The sequence below is a fragment of the Anser cygnoides genome, chromosome 3 (genome assembly GCF_040182565.1).
Source record: "Anser cygnoides isolate HZ-2024a breed goose chromosome 3, Taihu_goose_T2T_genome, whole genome shotgun sequence".
NCBI lineage: Eukaryota > Metazoa > Chordata > Aves > Anseriformes > Anatidae > Anser > Anser cygnoides.
Genome location: NC_089875.1, coordinates 120356934 through 120375645, shown reverse-complemented (window position 1 = coordinate 120375645; position 18712 = coordinate 120356934). Strand labels below are relative to the sequence as shown.

The 18712-nt window shown below is 38.5% G+C and overlaps 1 protein-coding gene across 7 annotated transcripts in view; it reads left to right on the top strand.

Moving 5' to 3' along the window:
- Positions 1-18712, top strand: part of MSRA (methionine sulfoxide reductase A) — a 274249-nt gene that overhangs the window by 148054 nt on the left and 107483 nt on the right. For all 7 annotated transcript variants that reach the window (XM_066995100.1, XM_066995097.1, XM_066995098.1 and 4 more), the window contains one exon: positions 17593-17697. In XM_066995100.1, coding sequence (XP_066851201.1) covers positions 17593-17697 — 105 coding nt within the window. The remainder of the gene's footprint in view (positions 1-17592; positions 17698-18712) is intronic.

The window sequence follows — 18712 nt, the reverse complement described above, 5'->3', positions numbered from 1 at the left end:
ATAATGCACAGAGTCCATCATTTGCACAGTTATACTCCGTTTTTGGGGAGGGTTCATGTGGTCCTTATTTATTTCCCAGCTCAGTAATGATATATGTACTAATGTACACATGCACACACGTATAGAGGAGAGAGACATTAATAGGAGGTATTTTTAAGACTAATGAAAGAATGAAAATCAGTAAGTTGCTCTTCTAAATGAATTAGCTTTTTATTTTTTTATTTAAGATTTGATTTTGGCAAGCTTATGATGTAGCCCTAAAGGAATGGGTACTTTTCGACAAAGTAACAAGACTGTCTCACAGGAGGGTAAACTGCCAATTAAATTGTCACAGTGTTTGTTAACAAATGTCATGGAAGAAATCAGAACAGGTAGATTGGAGTTGGAGAGGTTTTGTAGTCCAAAATACTACAGATAAGGCTTTACTGAGTAGCATTTAAGAGATATAATATATATCTAGGAGTCTAGGTGACTAGCTTTTACTGCATGCCTGATTATTAGACCTTGGAAGTTAGATGGGGTGAATCCAAAATGACATAACACATCGCATCCTCAGTTTGGGCAGAAGGCAGTCAGGGGAAACAACATGGCCCCAGCCAAGATGTTGACACTTCTAGACATGGAGGTTAAAAGAACTTTCAATATTTCATAGAACTTCAGATATTTCATATTTAAGTGTGTTTTGCAAATGAAATTACAGGTATATATGGATGCTGAAAAACCTAAGTGGCTAGAAAGAAGGTTTTATTATTGTTTATATATATATATTTATTATTGTTTATATTTTAATTTGTACATTGATAAATTAAATATGCCTGGGACCATATTGTGGCACTGAGGCTGGCTCACACTGAACAGCAGGTATCTGCTTATTGAACTCTATTACCCTTCAGACCCAAATGGCTGCATCTGCAGGACACGATCCCGTACCTATACTTCTCCTTGTGAATTGCTCTTTTCATTCCCTCATCTGCTTTTTGGACCATGGTAGCCAGACGCAGAGCACCAGGCCATCATGCTAAGGGGAGCACTCTGTGCTATGGGGGAGCCCGTGCTCCAGTGGAAGGCAAAAATGAAAGAAAGACAAAGAATACCTCTGGCTAGTTTTATAGAGGGGCTGGGGGGATCCTACTTGCTGAGCAGTTGAAGCTCCAAAGTGTGAGAGCTGACTAGTCATTGCTTTTATGAGAGCTGGAAACCGTTACGAGTGTTGGATGTTACAAAAACAATCTTCTCTGTAAAGCTTGTACAGGACAGGAATGATGGGCAGAGCCATAGGTTCATGGATTCACCACCATGTCCAACTCTGATGGCCTCCTGCACCTGCAGACCCCAGGATTCACCCCAGAATCTTGGATTATTGTATTTTAGGAAGATAGATAATGTCAGGGATTTATCCTTCGCAGTTAGGAAACGTCATTTTATGCCAGGTTGAATTTATGTGACTTGTGCTTTCAGCCACAGGATCGTCCTGTCTCTCTCCCTTAGCAAGCCTGGAAAGCTCCTTTCAGAATGAGGAAAAATCTCTCCAAGGAGTGTTATCTGTAAGAAAGAAATACGTGCCCCTCATTGTGCCAGATTTGAAGTTATTAAATCCAAATAGATCTCACAGTTGTAGGTGCAATAAACTTAAATGTGAGCACAGTGATTCATATTATTTGAATATATGACTTCCTTGAGTTTTGTTTTTTAATAGATATTAATGATTACTATTTTTTTCCCCTCATTGTCTTCTAAGTCCTTTTGGGCATCCAAATTGGGCGTTTCTTGTTGGATGAATTAATATCAAGGAATACCAGTTTCATTTGAATTAAAATAATTTCTTTGCCTTTCTTAAATGCTCCCATTTAAATGGGAATTTTAGAAAGGATACAAGTGACCTGTAATTTAAAACTCTTGATTTGTGAGTGGTTGGATAGAAATAATGGATAGTCTAATACAATGAATGTTCATTAGGTTTAAGCAGGAGGTAAATGCTTTCACTGGTCTAGTGTGAAGTACGACATTTACATTTTAGCAAAAATGGCAAAAATGATTTTGTTACGTGCAAGTAGCAGTATAAACAGTAAACTGTGTACTGAAGTCAATTTTAATTAATTTAATCAGTGGCTGAAATAAAGGTTGCTCTTATTGGTCTATTATGGCATAATTAATCATCAGTAATAATTCATTTTACATGGCTTCTTAAGGTTAAGCATTGGCACAGCCATTCATTAAAATTGGGGTGAGAATTAATAGTGTCTAAAGGGTTTGCCACAAAAAAAAAAGGTGAAATATCTGTAAAGATTTATTAAAGGCTAATGATTGATCTACTTGCCTTTATTTTTTAAACCTGCTCTCAAATATGGGTCATGCAGCTGTAGAAATATATTAGCTGGTGTTTGATCTGTTTGCAGCGGTTAATGGTCTTTGTGCAACCTCTGACACTAGGTAGCATATTTTTCACAGTGTCCTTAAGAAGATGCTCGTCATCACTAAGTGGGGTTTTATGCTTCAGGGTGAGATTCTAGGGGTGAAAAATTCCCACTTACCGTAATCAGAAGTGAGATACTCTAAAATGTTCGTGTAGCTTTAGATGATGCTGGCCAAAGAACAAGCTGCCTCTTCACATTGCAGGGATGTGCATGAGGAGGGCTGGGAAAAACAAACTTGTAGTCTAGGAATTGTTAATTCTTTCCAGCAGCTTTCGTGGGTGACAGGGCTTTTATTCTCTATTTAGACAGCACCTTGTACAGTGAGATGGCAGCCACAATTTGCAGTGTAATGTCCGGGCATTATAATAATGAAGTAAGGCAGTAACGGGAGCAGATGTTGTTTTCTAGAAGGACAACCCGTTGCTCCAGTGCACACTCAGCAGGGTCCCCAGGAGGAGCTGTGATTGCAGGGAACCCCTTGCCAATGTCATTGGTTTCTGTTTTATCGTCATTACTAAAGAAAACATTTTCCTGCATGTGCCTCAACACCTTCTACAGTTACTGGAGAACAACTTGTGGTTCCCTCCAGGTGGATGAAGAGCTGCCCGGAGCCAGGTGGTAGAACGGCTGCTTCATCTTCTGGTTACCAGCCTGTCGGCTCTGCCATCATTTGTCAAAAAGCTTTGTGATGTTGGACATCAGACCAGGTACAAGAACTCCATGGTTTCTGTTCCTCACATGGGGATTCTTCATGAGGGAGTGCAAAACTTCGATGGCAAGCACATTTCTGTGTTTAACCTAAAGCTGTAGTAGCTAACCTGTTTTCGGCAAGCCCTTGGCTCATCCTTTTCCTTCTCTTTGTCTCATGGTTCTTCTTTACGGGTTCTCAGCCAGTTCGGTCTTCTGCTTTCAAACTCATTTGATTGTCCTTCTCTTAAGTCCTTGAAATATCTTTTTTATCAGACAGCCGACCAACTTTCTCATTTGCATTCACCTTTCTCACTGTTCAGAGACAGTTACACCACCCACCACCAGATTATTGACCTGTCTCTGACCTCACCGCAATTTTTAGTACTTATACTGGGCAAATTTTAGCTCCCTCCCTCAACAGTCCTTCAGGAGCATCACTTTAAAATAGGCAATACCATAGTTTATGTCTGAAATAAATAGTAGGATTTCAAAAGCTCTTAAAGGGAAGGTATAGTTTCACCAAGGCACTGGAAAGGAAATAATTCTCATGCTTTCGGTTAGAGATTTTTTTTTTCTTGATCGTTAAGGTACTTCTCTGCAGTTCCTCTGTCATGTCTGTGTTCAGCTTTCATTTTGAAGGATGCCCTGTTTTGCCTCTTTCCCGGTCGCTGGTCTTTCATCAGTTCCGTATGGCATATCCAACAGAATAACATGGATTTTTGTTATTATTGAGCTGTCGGGAATGACCATCAGCTACACCTAATGTCGGCTTGCTCAGTTTTTCCCAGCATTCTCATAGCTGTATTCTAGATAAGTAAATTGTCAATGTTTTATCTTTTTAGCCTCTTATTCACTTGCAGTTTGTTTCTGCTAAAGACTTTTGCAGAAAACAGGTTGCTTGGCCATTTTTAGAACTTTCTGGAATTCTATTGTTAGCTTTCACGGACTTAAAAGTATTTGTCTAAAGCCTTTGGCTAGCATAAATTAATTCTGAATTTTCATCCTAGTACCTTTTTCCCTGGAAACCGTCTGAATGTCTGTCTGTCATCACCAAGGTCTCTGCTCTGTTGCTGTTTTCAGTTTGATGTCTGTGAGAGGTCTCTGGTGAAACCAGGTTGCCTGAATTGTTTTTGCGTGTTTGTTTGGGGGAAATAATGATCCTAATCATATTTATGTATATCATATAACTGTCAGATCAGTTTAATAATAGTTATGTATGAAAGAGAAGCTTTCAGAGTACTAATACTGCAATCTATCTTTTTCTTTATTATTATTTTTTTCATTCCAGCCTGCAATTCTCAGGTGTTAAGCATTTAGATATGTGCAGCTTTCTTCCAAGGGCTATGTTGTTGTTCAGATTCACAAAGAGTGAGAATTGGCATATTTCAGAAATCTAACCTTGTATTCAGAGAACTCCTCGGAGTACTAACCTCTTACTGAAATCACTCTGGAGAGAAAAGGGATAAAACAACCATTTTTGTTATTCTAGTGGAAAAGAATAAATCTTGTTTCTTCCTTTTTATCTTCCAGATTATTTAACATTTTCCAACTCCTTACGTGGAACTTGCTATAAATAAATGTCCCTAGGCATTCTATTTACCTCCATTTATTCCTTTTTAAAGTTCTCAGTTCATGGTATATTCTTTACATCTCTGTAATTCTTTTCCTTCCATTATGTCCATTTATTTAAGGAAATGCTGTGTATTGCATAACTCTAGTACAGAGCCTTTGCAGATAAAAGCTGTATTTTTTTTTCCCAAAAAATCAGTATTTTCTGCTAAATTGACACGAGAAAAAATATTCCCATTACAGACTGAAGTTGGATCGCAGTACTGAGTCCGGGCATTTTCCTTAGACTTAACTTTTCCACTTTTTCATCTCTGCTTTTTCAGTAGTGCAGCAGAGACCTGTTCTGAGTTTTGTGAATATTTTTGTGAACAAATCTCTCATTAAGACTCTTTTCTGGAGACTTGGGTCTTTACAGCTGCTTACTCCTGATCCTGCTCGCAGTTGTCCTGGAACATCACCCCCTTCCCAACCAGGGTATTTTTGGTTTCCATTGGCCTTTTCAGGAACAAGTCATAGTTGAAACAAACAAGTAAAGCTTTATATGAGACAGCAGCACTCAGGCTTTTGTAGACTTACTCTTTGGCTTTTTTAAACACAAGCTTTTTTCCTTGCTTTAGGAACTACATGAAATATAAATATTCAGGAAAAATAAAATGTGATCTGGAAATAATGGCTTCAGATTCCTAATCATAGAATCACAGCAGTCTGTGCCACTAGGATGGGCTCTGAAAAGTTCCTCATTTTGTTTCTTGCCCTCTGTGGTCAGCTCTCTATCCCTGGCTGGTTCAGTGGTCAGAAGGTTCCTGCTCTTTGAAGACTTGGTCTTTGTGTCTCTGCCTATTGGATCTTTCAGGGGATTGTATTAACATTTGGTTTATTCACTATTTTTTAAGGAAAATTTCAATGTTCCAACAATCTCACCTCATTTTGCAGTCATCTTCTAGTCCTGCAGTACTTCACTTTGCATGCTCTTCGTGTTATGACTCTGGATTGTCTTTGATCAGAGAAAGCCAAGACACAAGTCCCGAGGAGACTGTCCAACTTCCATGCCACCAAGGCAATAACTGAGGAAGTATTTTTATAATCAGTCAGGATTCAGTCATTATACCTAATTCCATTTCTGAAATCATCACAGTCTCCCACCTCAAACACAGAAACAGACTGTATCTGGAGCCAACTTCACGCCTTACAAACAAAATCCCGAGGGACACATCAGGTTATTTGCTTAAGGTGACACAGGGTATCTACGGCTGGACCAAAACTGAGCCAGACGGCTGCAATTTGTGCCTGTGGATTTTACAATAAAATAAATAGGGAGGAGTTACTTAGTTGCTTGAACAGAGCCATTTAGATGCTGTAAGATATCTGAGCCATCCAGGCAGGGCTGACAAGTTGTCACTGGACCTGTAGGAGACCTTCTGCTTTCTGGAGCAGCAGCTGAAGTCCAGATGATTTGTCCTAAGTCATCTCAAATAAGCTAGATGCCTTTGTGGCACAACTGAACTAGTGGTAGTAATCTTAATTTCATCTAGTTGAAGATAACATCCTTTTTATTGAGCTTGTTAGAAAGGATAAGTGTTCTGGAAATGGAAGCCAGTATAGTCAAATTATTACCATATGAAATTCTTACCTGAAGTCAAAATTGCATCACCGTATATATTCCACACATCACGACATAACTGATTTTTTTAATTATTATCTAAGGATGGTAATATTGCTTCCCTTTGCCCAACACTAAATATTGATACTAGGTATGGCTGTGCACTTGGGTTTTTAAATGAATAAAAATGCTGTTGGCAGAGCTTATAGTTTTCAAATAAATTATGTTGCATGTTTGGAAAATTAATTATGGAGAAGACAATGTATTAGCGGGTTTCGCTCTGCAAAATGGGGATAATGGAATCAAAATTTAGAAAGTACTTTGAAGTCTTTAGGACAAAGGCATGGTGCAACTGTGACGTAGTATTAATCTTTTATCCTCAAAGTTTTTCATGCCCATGGATAACAGGATATATTTTCTGGGCTGGTGTTTATTCACTGTGTTTATCTATTATGATAAAAAATGTCAACATCATTTCATTAATTTAATTTTTCAAAGGAGCTTTGCAATAAGACTAGCTTCTGAGCTATTAAATTCATAACTGTGTGACAGCAGAAACCAATGATACCAGACATAAAGTTGCATGGAATGTAATGCGGTGGGATAATGAATCTTGTGCTTTAGTTACTGGCCAAAGTTGGAGTTGCGGTTCAGCTCAGGTCCTGTTCACATAGCAAAGGGCAATGTGTTTAGGTTGGATGCCCCAAAGTCTTACCCTGCTGTGCTCTGTTCCCAGTTCTCTTCTATTTCCATGCATTTTTTTCTGTTGTTCAGGAGTGTCCTCTATACATAACACTCTGTATATCGATCAACATATATCATTGTAATAATATGTATATCAATGAATGAATGAATGTGATTATTGTTTATAAAAAGCATATATATCAATTAAAAACAGTCTTTTATGGTATTCCAGTATGTCGCAAATTTGGTACAGGAGCCTCATTATGTTTCTCAAAAGGCATATTCTTACCTGATCTAATAGGCACAAATGCGCCAGGTAAAGAATGAATTCAAAAGCAGTGAACAAGCAGGGTTGTAGAATACAAGGACTTAAGTTCTGAATGACAACATTTTTTCTTCTGAGGAGACTAAATTCACTTAATCCAAAGTACCCAGTAGAAACCTAAACTGAGCAGTTTGAGATTGAATTCTCCCCAAACACATAATCTAAAATTACAGCCCATTAAATCTTTCCTGCAATATGAATAATTTTAATCAGAGGGGTACTTTTGCATTTGTGATATGTTTCCAGAGTCAGGACTAGAATTTTTTACCAAAAAAAAAAAAATTACTAAAAAAAACTTTCCAGGAATTTCAATTTCTCTTAGTGATGTTGCTCTATTGACGTCTGGCTCATCACATGAGGACATGCTTTTTCCTAATGAGACTCTCTGTTGAAAGGTGGAATTCTTTCTTACCTTTTTTTTTGATATATATTTTTTAATGTATGACTGTTTATTATCTAATACAGGGCAGAGAAGAACATGCATAATGTAACAACTTTGAGAAATATCAAAGTAGAGGGTGATAAAATCAAAGAAAATTCTTGTATTATCATAGCATGAGTGAGGGAAACAAATCTATTGTGGATTTTAGCTCCTCTTATAAATATCATCTAAACAAAAGATGGAGTGTTAACATACACTTATATCAAAACTGTATATTGTGTTGTTATGAAGGCTTAGGAACAAGTAGTAGGTTTTCTTGTGCTTTCTTTGAGGAGGTGGAAATAAATTTATCTGTAATGAAAAATGATGGACTCTGTCTTGTAGCCTTCCATGGCTTGGATCCTAGTCTAGGAAAGAAAATTCAATGATTTGTACTGTTTTATGCTATTGAGTGTTTCAGTCCCAGACAGGAAAACGACACATTTCACACATATATTTTGAAGATATTCAGTGACAGTTTTCAAAACCACCTGTCTTCTGTGCAATATCTTCATTGTGTGTTCATATGACCATATTTTTGACCTTCTTTCATTTTTTTATAACTGTGCAAACTGCTTTTCATGAGATATATTGCAGTTTTTTGTTATTTGAAAGTGTATGAAATACATTTTTGTTTCCAAGAGCAAAGTTTCTGTTAGAGCAATGGTTATTTTAGCATGCCATTTTACAGAAAGCTCACATATAAACCAGTTATGCCTGAACTCTTGACTCTACAGCAGTGTAAGATGCTGTAGAGAATATGAGGTTGCTGCTAGTTATGAGGCTAGGGTTCTGCAATTCCCATTACTTCTTCCATATTTAATCTTTCATTTTATTACTTAACTTTGTAATTAATGGGTCCTAACTTAAAGCCAGCATTTCTCACTCTAAGATGTGCACAACCACTTGGTTTGTTCTATATTCACCTAGTGTAGTGTTTAGTGTCACACACGCTAAATGTTAGAAGCCTGGCATTGCATTTCCATGGTGCCAAGTATAACTGGTTTGTCAGTAAACATAATTTATTTATATGTAAAGGCTCTGTCCATCTAATGTGTAAGTTTAGAGTTAAATTTGGGCTTTTAAATAACTTTGTAAAAACAGCAGTAAGGTGTCTTTCTGTTCCCAACACTGTAGCTGAAAGATGTTAACTCACCTATATAAAGATAATATAGAAATCGTAGTTAGGTTATAGTCTATTTCATCGACCATGATGAAAAGAAGATAATACGGAAGCCCCGACTCTTTGTGCAGTTTGGAATAGAAAGGCTTTATTAAAGTTAAGTGAACAAAGGAAAAGAGGGGAAATTCACTCATATATTCACAGCATTTAAGGCTGGTAAGGGCTCACTGCATTATTTAATTTGATATCTTTTATATCATAGGTCATTACATTTTATCCATTTACTATTTTATTAAGCCGTATAACTTTTTCCTTTAAGTTTAACAGGTATTTGTCTGAGCATCTCTCCCAGAAGGAAATCTGACTTCATTTGAAAGTATCAGGAGATGAGGAATACACCACTTCCCTTGGTTTATAAGACATAGGTATATAGAAACACCGAATGGTCAAATGGTGTAATTCAGTGGTGTAATGTTTTGTAGCAGATAATCATCTTCAGTATTAAAAATATGTGCAATCTAGTCCATTTGAATTTCCCTGGTTTCAGCTCCTACCACTGGCTCTTGATGCCTTTTTCTTTCTTGTTCAAAGACCCTCAGTCATTCTCTTCCTGAGAAGATGCTTATATCCTTTAATTAAAAACCTCTGGATTTTCTTTTTGAAAGCTAAACATTTCATGTCTTTTGAGGCTGTCACTGAAACTATTTTTCAGGGTCTACTTAATGTCAGGATTGATCTCACCAGTGCTGTTCCAACCAACATCATTTTTACGTAGGCATCCCAATGCAGGCACTATTTTTTTTTAACATTGCAAAGGAATTCTATATTTACTTACTTGTCTACTGCCACCCTTGCACTTTCCTCTAAGATTGTTCCCTGTTTGCAGGTGTGGTGTGTGTCACTTGTTCCCTTAAGTACAATTTTAAATGTGACAGTTTTTAACACATTTTTGATTGAATGGGCCCAGCACAGCAAGTGATCACTTTCTAAGACCATCCTCTCAGCCTCCTCATCTGAGTTACAGACAGATTTTGTAAGTTGAGATTTTTTTATTTCTTTAAAATTACTGATGAAAGCAACAGGCTTTGTAGCAGTCCCTGCAGAGCACAGATAAAAATGCTCCAATTCAATGTGTGTTCCCTTTAGACAATTTTTTTAGAACTGTCATTTAGACAATTCTTAATCCATTTAACACGTGCACTATTGATATTGTATGGTGCTAATTTTTTAATCAGACTGTCATGAAGTAATAAGTCAAATGCATTAATAAAGTCTAAGTCTATTACATCCATGCTATTACATTCCACATTTATTACAACTAGACTTGTAATTTCATCAGAGAATGAAATCAAGTTTGGCTGACAAGACCTATATTCCATGCAACCATGTTGACTGGCATTAATTATATGCCTATCTTCAACATTTTTTCTTCAGTTGAATGTCATATGAGATGTTCTGTTCTATTGTCCAGGAAAAATGTCAGACTAATCTTTAAAGCAATGCTGCTCATCCAGTTCATTGATCTCTGCTGTGCAATACAACTCAACCAGAGATAACCTGTATCACACACCGCAACCAGATTGCCTTGGAAATCAGATGTTCCTCCCAACGCACACGGTAAAGAAGCTTTCCACTGACATCTATGAGAAATCACTGGAATATTTTTTGACGCTGAGGTTCCTTTTGAATGAAATTAAATCAGAATATACTCTCCTGGAATCCGCTTTCTGCACTCCAGCTGTGAATGGCATACAGTCCACCAGAGTGAGTCTGGTCTGGTAATCCCTCCTGAAGTGCTGGTAGTGTAGACGTCTGCAGGTAGAGTGGACATTCAGCCTAACGAGGACATAACGTATACATAGTGAACAAGATAGTAAAGTTTTGCTGTCTCCTTTTGTCCTACAGGCTATAAAATTTTAATTTATTATATTTTTAATGGGTTCTTCCATGTATAATTGAAGGAAGGAGGGTCAGTCAAGAAGGTGCTGCCGGGCCCGGAGCCCCCGTGCTGTGAGGAGAGGCTGCGAGAGCTGGGGCTGCTCGGCCTGGAGCAGAGGAGGCTCCGGGGGAGCTCCCCCATGGCCGTCAGGACCCGCGGGGAGGTGCGGAGAGGCCGGAGCCGGGCTCTGCTCGGCGGTGCCCAGGGCCGGGCCCAGAGGCCCCGGGCCCAGCCTGGAGCCCCGGCGGCTCCCCCTGCCCCTCAGGCAGCACTGCTGGGCCGGGCGGGTGCCGGAGCCCTGGCACAGGCTGCCCCGAGAGGGGCCGGGGGCTGCTCCTTGGAGAGCTCCCCGAGCCCGGGGACGTGGGGCTGGGCACCCTGCTGGGGCAGGGAGGCACAGGGGCACCCAGGGGTGTCCCCAGCCCCAGCCATCCTGGGGTGCTGGGGTTCTGTGAACAAAGTCCCAGTAATAGTGGTTTTGCTGCTAAAAGGGTTTAGCAAACAAAGTAAGAACTTATAGCTACACCACGTGCATTTTAGATACTTGCAAATAAGAAATAAGTTAATTTACTAGTTGTTTCATAGATTTTTAGAAAAATATGCTCTTTTTTTTTTTTTTTTTCAATCTGATAATCTATATTTTAAACATATCCAACTAGGTCTACTTAAAACTACTACTGAATCTCTGGGAAAAAATTACCAGTAACAGCCTTTTAACCAGTAACAGCCCCAGTGCCCTTTTTCACTGTGGGCTCACTTCTTCGCTTTCACCAATTTTCACTGTGGCCTTCGTTCTCTTTATTTTGAAACCACAGAGTAAAAACTTCAGTAACCGTGATAGTCACCAGAACACGTTTCACAGCAGGCTCATTGTTCCATTAGCAAATTTTTTCTTTTTCAATTTTCATTTACTGTGTCATTCATCTGTCCTATCCCAAAGCAACTAAATAAACTTTTAGAAAATTCTCTCTTCGGATGTATGTACCGCCTTGTAGCTGCAGTACTTGCTACCTTCTGCAGGCACTAGAAGAGGCCTTGGATCTTTCGATCTTTTTCAGGCAGAAGTTTCTAGCAGTTAAACCAATGTTTATTTAGATTAACAACTGCAGAATTGGCCCATGGTGATAAACCAGTTTCTTGCTGTATAGGACTGACATATATTTTAGCACAGCTGTATAAAACAGTGTGGATCACACTGAGGAAGTTAAGCGTTATGTTTTGTAAAGCAGTGAATCAGAAATTCACAGTGGATAAGGAGCCAAACATAATCTCTTATTTCAACGCTGACAAAGTCAGTAGTGTTTTGGGAAACATAAAGAAGGTGAAAAAACAGTAGCCACATGTTGGTGCCATATTATACCTGATATATTTTATTGTTATCTTCCAAACAATAGGAAAATCACCCCAAAAAAACTGAATAGTGGCCAGAAAATGATGAGTTGCAGAAGGAGTGTGCAGGGACTGGCTGCTCACCATCTCTTCACGCCAAACAACCACAGGCTTTTCAGATTACTAAATATGAGCCTGCTCCAGAGAAATTCCCTTGTCTGTGTTAGGTGGGAAGTCAAATAATATTGCCATAAAGGACCCTTCTTCTCTTAAAAAAAATCTGTTGGTGTATGGTTATTTCCGTTCTTTTCACCTTCATTACTTTAAAGGTAAAAAAATAAAAGTTAAAAAAAGAAAAGATAAAAAGATCCCCAGACTGTGGGTTCTCGGTGTGTTCGTGTCTAACCTGTTTGTTTATTTAACACACTGCTATTTTACGGAGAAGCTGGAGATGTTATTAGCGATATCTACAAAATAAAAATTCCCAGGGTGGTTTGGAGAAGCAGGTGCTCAAAAGAGCTATTACTTTTTCATGTAATACTTTGCATATTCACTAGGGCCTAGGCTTTAGCTAGCGCAAATAGTTTCAGCTCCGAAATCGATAAGCTCTGAAATGTGCGTCAGCTGAAAATCTGCTGCCCGTTCCTTTCAGCTATATTTAGACATTCACATTTGTGTCAGAAAATATGAAGCTGATGAAAAGTGTGTTGTACAAAAAGGGAAAACTGTAGACAAGTGCTGAAGCTGAGAGTCCAGTTCTTAGCTTCGGTGTTTGGGCTGCAATCGCCTCAACGCCAAAGTGCTTGAGCCATAAAGGTGCTGCCTGCAGAATACAGGGACTGAGGGGCATGGGCTGCCCGCAGCCGTGTGTCCAAGCAGTGGCTCATCCCAGCTGCCCGCTGGGGATTTGCCATGGACGGTGCTGAGCCTGGACACAAGTCTGGGAACTGCACGGGCCAGCGCTTGGCCGGTACTACGCTAACCATGTAGCAGTGCGGGTGAGGAAATCCCAGCGCCCGTGCCTTGGTGGGATTTATTGGCGTGGAGCCGCGGTGGAGTCGGCAGCAACGAGCTGGGTTCCTGGGTTACCTGTTGTTTGGGGGAAGGGACGGATGCTTCAAGATGAGATTCCAAATGGGTGGTGCATCAGCTATTACTTCTAAGAAAGCATTTAGAAACCTCTGCGGGAGCCTGGTAGCTTTGCCCTTTGCCAAGCTCTGGTGCCTTGTGCTTTCCAAGACTTAAAACCCTGTAGAGCATCTCCTGGATTTAGGCCCCTTATTTCATTGGGTTAAGAGACACAAGCCCTTTTTATTAAATAAGTGGGACGTGAGGGAATAGTTTAGGCATTGGTTGAACTTTCTAACCTAATTCAGCCAGGGCTGGACTAGCTGGAGAGGCCCATGTGCCACGTGGCAGTGCCATAGCAGCTGGGTGGCTGGGTATTCACAGGTGAAGTGCTTTGCAGCCAGCCCTTTGAAGTTGTTCCACTTTGCAGGTAATAATTAAATGCTTACTGGATGCAGCAACTTGAAAAGAATGAGTTCGCTTCTATAATCCGTTGGCTTGAGCACTCACCTGGGAGATGATTAAGAAGGTGAAAATCTAAACACTATTAGGAAGAAAAAAAATGAAAAGAAGCACCGATGTGTCACTCAGATGTCTTTTTTCCACTGCTCTTTACAGGAACGTTTTTGCCAGAGTTTGAATCCCCACTGAAAGAGCTCGCTGTAGCTAATCCTCTGAGAGTGGCTATGTTTTCTAAGTGGGAAATGGATATAGGATAAACAGACAATCTGCTGTTGGCACACAGCCCTCTCTGCTATGGTGTAATAAAGTCTTATCATCTGCAGCGAGGTTCTTCTATGGCTAAGCTCCTTCTAAAGCTGAAGGAGAACTGAGCACCATAACTGGAAATCCGATAATGGCACCTATAAATAAAGGATTTCTGTTTGCCCATTTAACAGCAAATTAAATTATAGTGAGTGATTCGATAAATTATTGAAAAAACATGGTTCAAAGTTTGAGTTTTTTTGAGAGGGGGCTTCTAGAAATATTCATACTTGTTAAAACTTTTGGAACTTAAAATGAAGCATGCTTTTACTGTAGAATATTAAAAATCAGCTAATTAAAACCAATAGGTGATCTGAGGACACCATGACTCTGGCTTAATATAAATGAACGTTTCATGATAAATTCTGAGAGCTGGATATTACTGAGAGAATAGCATCCATCACTGATCAGTTTGAATTGTTTCAGCTGTTCAGTGTTAGCTGGTTCAATTTCTTGTTGAAAAATGTACAGCTTTTTTGAGACTAAATGGGTTTATTGTTTTTCTTTGATTACTGCCTCTCCATTTTAAGAAATCTTACAAAGAAGATTTGATTAGAAATATTTCCTTTCTTTTTTTTTTTTTTCTTTTTTTTTTTTTTTACAATACAGAGGAGTGGTTAGATCTTTTGATGCCTGCTCTGTTCTTTTGGTGCTGCAGTGTAGCAAACGTATGAAATCCAAGCTAAAATGTGATCATTCTGTTTTTGTAGTCAAACTTAAGCCTAATGCAAAAAGTGAACTAAGAAGGCAAACAGGGAGAGCCCAATTTTGGTTTATTTTTGTCACTTTTCCTGCAGCTGAGTTGTGTTCAGCACCAGTGGGCTGCCAGTTTCCATGTGCTGCTCAGGGTAACGTTGGGCTATCGATTCCTTGTTGTAAAGCACATTGTACCTGAAGAGAGATTGTGCCTTTTCTTTTCCTCTGTCCCCTGATACTATTTTCTATCCATGCTTCTTCCAGGAAAGCTTGTGGTTAATCTGTCCCACATGAAGCCTTTTACCTCTCCATTTGCTCACGTGTACCCAGTTGATTGGTATGGTTTCAACTAAAATTGTTGGGAAGTAGGAGTGCTCACCACAAATGACAAAGATTGTTCTTTGTGGAAATAGCTGCGCCATATTCTGAAAGAAAATCCACTGGGTTGTGGAAAAGCTTTGAGGAAAATTAAAGGTGAATCTGATAAGACTAGCAGGTATTAGCTCCTTGCTTTTCCTCCGAGAACGAATATTGATTTTAAATATGCTCTAGGTTCTAACAGTCTGTTAGCCACACATCTGAGGATTTTTTTTTCTTGAGGTCAGGCTATAGTTCTTGGAGTAGCACTGTTATTTCCTTATTCAGAGGAAAAGAAGAAAGCTGATTCTTTGAACTTCTGGATTAGTCAGAGCAGACAGTGTTGACAAGATGTAATTGCTGCTTCAACTGAGAGGAAAGGTAATGCTTCTGTTGTTTTGAAGTTCTTGAAGAAACTCTCTTGTGATCTAAAGCTACTCATCTTAGACAAGCAATTTGCTCCTGAGTGGTAAGAACCTTTCATAAGTTTCACATTGGCTTAAAAGAAATTGAAGTCAGAAGCCACTCCTTAATCTCTTTTTAGTTACACAAAGTAGGTTTAACAAAGCTGGGCAATCCACTGTCCATTTGCTCTCCTGCTTTATCTCAAGCAACAACAAAATTCCCAGCCTGGTCTTCATCTAAGGCAAAATACATTATTTCCCCTGATAGTCTATAACCAAAACCATAGAATCGTCTAGTTCAAACCATGGAATCTGGAATAAGCTCCTTCCCTGACCTAAGCTGGCCGTCAGTTCACACCATAATATAGAAAGACCATTTCACTTTATTATCAAGCGAATTACCTCTGACTTTTACTTTTGTTCTACTAAATGTATGATCCCTTTCTGTTAACCTGCCATCAAAATTTGCCTTCAGATAATGAGTTGCTTCTACTGTCTTCAATAGGCATAGTGCATATGAAAAAGGAATTGGGCCATTGTTTGCCTGGATTGTATCGTGGTGGACAGTGACATGGCTGTAGCTACGGGTTACATATAACTCGCACGTTTTTGCCTTTTAATCTCAGTGAGCCTATCTTTGTTGTGTTGTGAAGCACACTAGATAGAAAGCAATTTGATTTTATCAACATTTTCTTTACAGGTATCCCAGATGTGTCCCCTTTTACTCCTCTGTGTTCTAGGCTAAATTTAATCCTACTCTTCAAAATCTCTTTTGATTGCTAGCCCACCCCTCTGTGCCTCATTTAAGTTTTCTTCATTTCATGTGGCCCAATTAACTGATAAAATGCTGTCATACTTTTCCCTGATACATCTCTTTAATATGTCCTAGCATTCTTTTTGTTTCTTTCCATTATTTTTTTTTCCAAATTTCTCTTGGTACCAAATTGGTATTTTCACTGAACACTCTTCAGTTACTCATAGACTCTGATTTTTCTTACTTGGTGACAGCTAATTCAGAACCCATCAGTGGGCTAGATTCAGCTGGTTGTTGCACTGCATGAAATTCCAGTCAATTCTATTGAAGGTGGTTGAGTAAATCCAAAATTTATGCCAGTGTAAATGAAATCAAAACCTGGCATAGTCTGAGCAAGTAGTCTATTATATCCCCACCAAAAAGCAAATCTCACTGTCCAGTTTACTTTTGTTGAATATTTCCTTGTTATGATTTAAATGGAGAATAGGATATATATTTTTTCCCACGCATGGAGTTATTATGACAACCGAAAATAGCTACATTTATAAATTCTTCATGTGTGCTTTTGTAGCACTCAGTACCATGGACTCACCCTGCGACGTCTGAGCGCTCATCAATCTAACTTAATTATAACTGAAGAAAATTATGTGGCCAGATCCTTTATATTTTATGAAGCTGGATCTTTCAATAATAGTATGTGTTTAGATAGATAAAGAATGAAAAAATCGGAGCCATAAGGTAACTGAAAAATAGGAATAATGTATTTGAATGTGATGTAATACTTGATGATTTTGCTTGAACGCCTCTGCTGTCATAAATTCCATCAGGCTTTCTCTGACTCTTTTTAATGCCCGTTGGCACCAGTAGGTTGGATGATGTGAAATTTTGATTTTTTTTGTGTGTGTGATCTTGTGTAAAAACACTCTTGAATTTTGCTTTTATAAACAATTATTTTATCCATATCTCACCACATGCCAGGTGAAGCCCAGTTTCCTATGAAACAGACAATGTAGATGTTTAAGTTATAGATGTATATGTATAATTATGTATAACGGTTGAAGATGTAGATATATAATTCTTATTTTAATGTTCCATTTAGAATAGTTAATAATGTTTAACTAGTTGTCAGGTACAAATATTTAAGAACTATTCAATTTTTTCCTGAAAGTTGACAAACTACTCTAATAAGACGACTGTCTTACGTTGCCTTTCTAGCTAGTTTCTTTCATGATGGCCTTGTCCAAACTTGCAGATGTCTTAGAGCTGACACGTATATAAAACATTCTATATAAAACATTCTGTAAAGAGGCTTAAATGCAAATGATGGTAAATCAAAATGTGTTTAAAAAATAAAAAGGGAAACAAAGAATTGTGCTTTGGATCTCAATATAGAAAACTGGGCATGCACTAGCTAATTCTTGCTAATAACATCTGATTTTATTTTGTCTTTTAAGGTAAAACTGGTCACACAGAGGCTGTACGAGTAGTATATCAGCCAGAAAACATCAGCTTTGAGAAACTGCTCAAGGTCTTCTGGGAGAATCATGACCCGACACAAGGTAGAGTGATGAGTGAGCCAGTATTTAATTATCTTACTAATTACAGCTGGGATAATTAGTGTTTGAGCTGCATGGAAGAGATGAACCTTGAAATCACACTGGAGCTCAAGAATATGATTGCAGACATTTATTGACAGAGAAAGAGAGGAAGAGAGAGAATGAGAGTACAGAAACTCACAATACCCCTCCTCCTTTACAGCTGTCTGTGCTGGGAAAATTCCCACAGAGAGGCACAGTAGACAATAGAATTTTTTTCAGCTTTGATTATGACAATTTCTTCTGTAATACTATCTTTTGTCTCTTAAATTAAAGCATATTTCTTTGCAGCTTCAGAGCTGACCATTTTATCTGTGCTGAGGACCTTTATCCTTCATAAAATTTTTTGTTTGTTTGTTATATTTTCCAGTGGCAGTGACTATCTTTTATGTTTAGAAAAAAGAAAAAAAAAAAAAAAAGATGTAAGAGGTGGCATGTTGTGGCACCAGCAGAGCATTGTAGCTATTTGCCTTATTCAAACCTTTTGATTTAATTTATCTTTCTTGGAAGAGGTTTTGTGATGCCATTATACACATCTGTGCAAACATAAATGGGAAACTGTGTTGAGAAAACATTTTACATGTTTATATAGTTTCAATAAACATCATGCTTTCCAGCATTTTCCAGAAATATTACACACAGTAACTCATTTCAATATTTTAACAGCTATCATAATTATGCCACTTGTTACCACATCTGGGAACAAAAAATGCAGATGATACCTACAAAATACAATACCATCCGGGGAAGCAGTACCTCTGAGAAGGATCCAGGGGCTATTGTAGATAAATGTCTTCCACTGAGCCCAGAGTGCAACGGAAAGACAAAAAATGGCTATTGCATCTCCTGCCTATATGAACAGTGAAGCCTTAGTCAGGGGGAAAGTGTTTCCTGGGGGCAGCCAGTAAAATCTCAGACCATTTTGTGGAGTTTCTGTGTTGACATACTAAGAATTATATAGAGATATTGCTGGGGATTC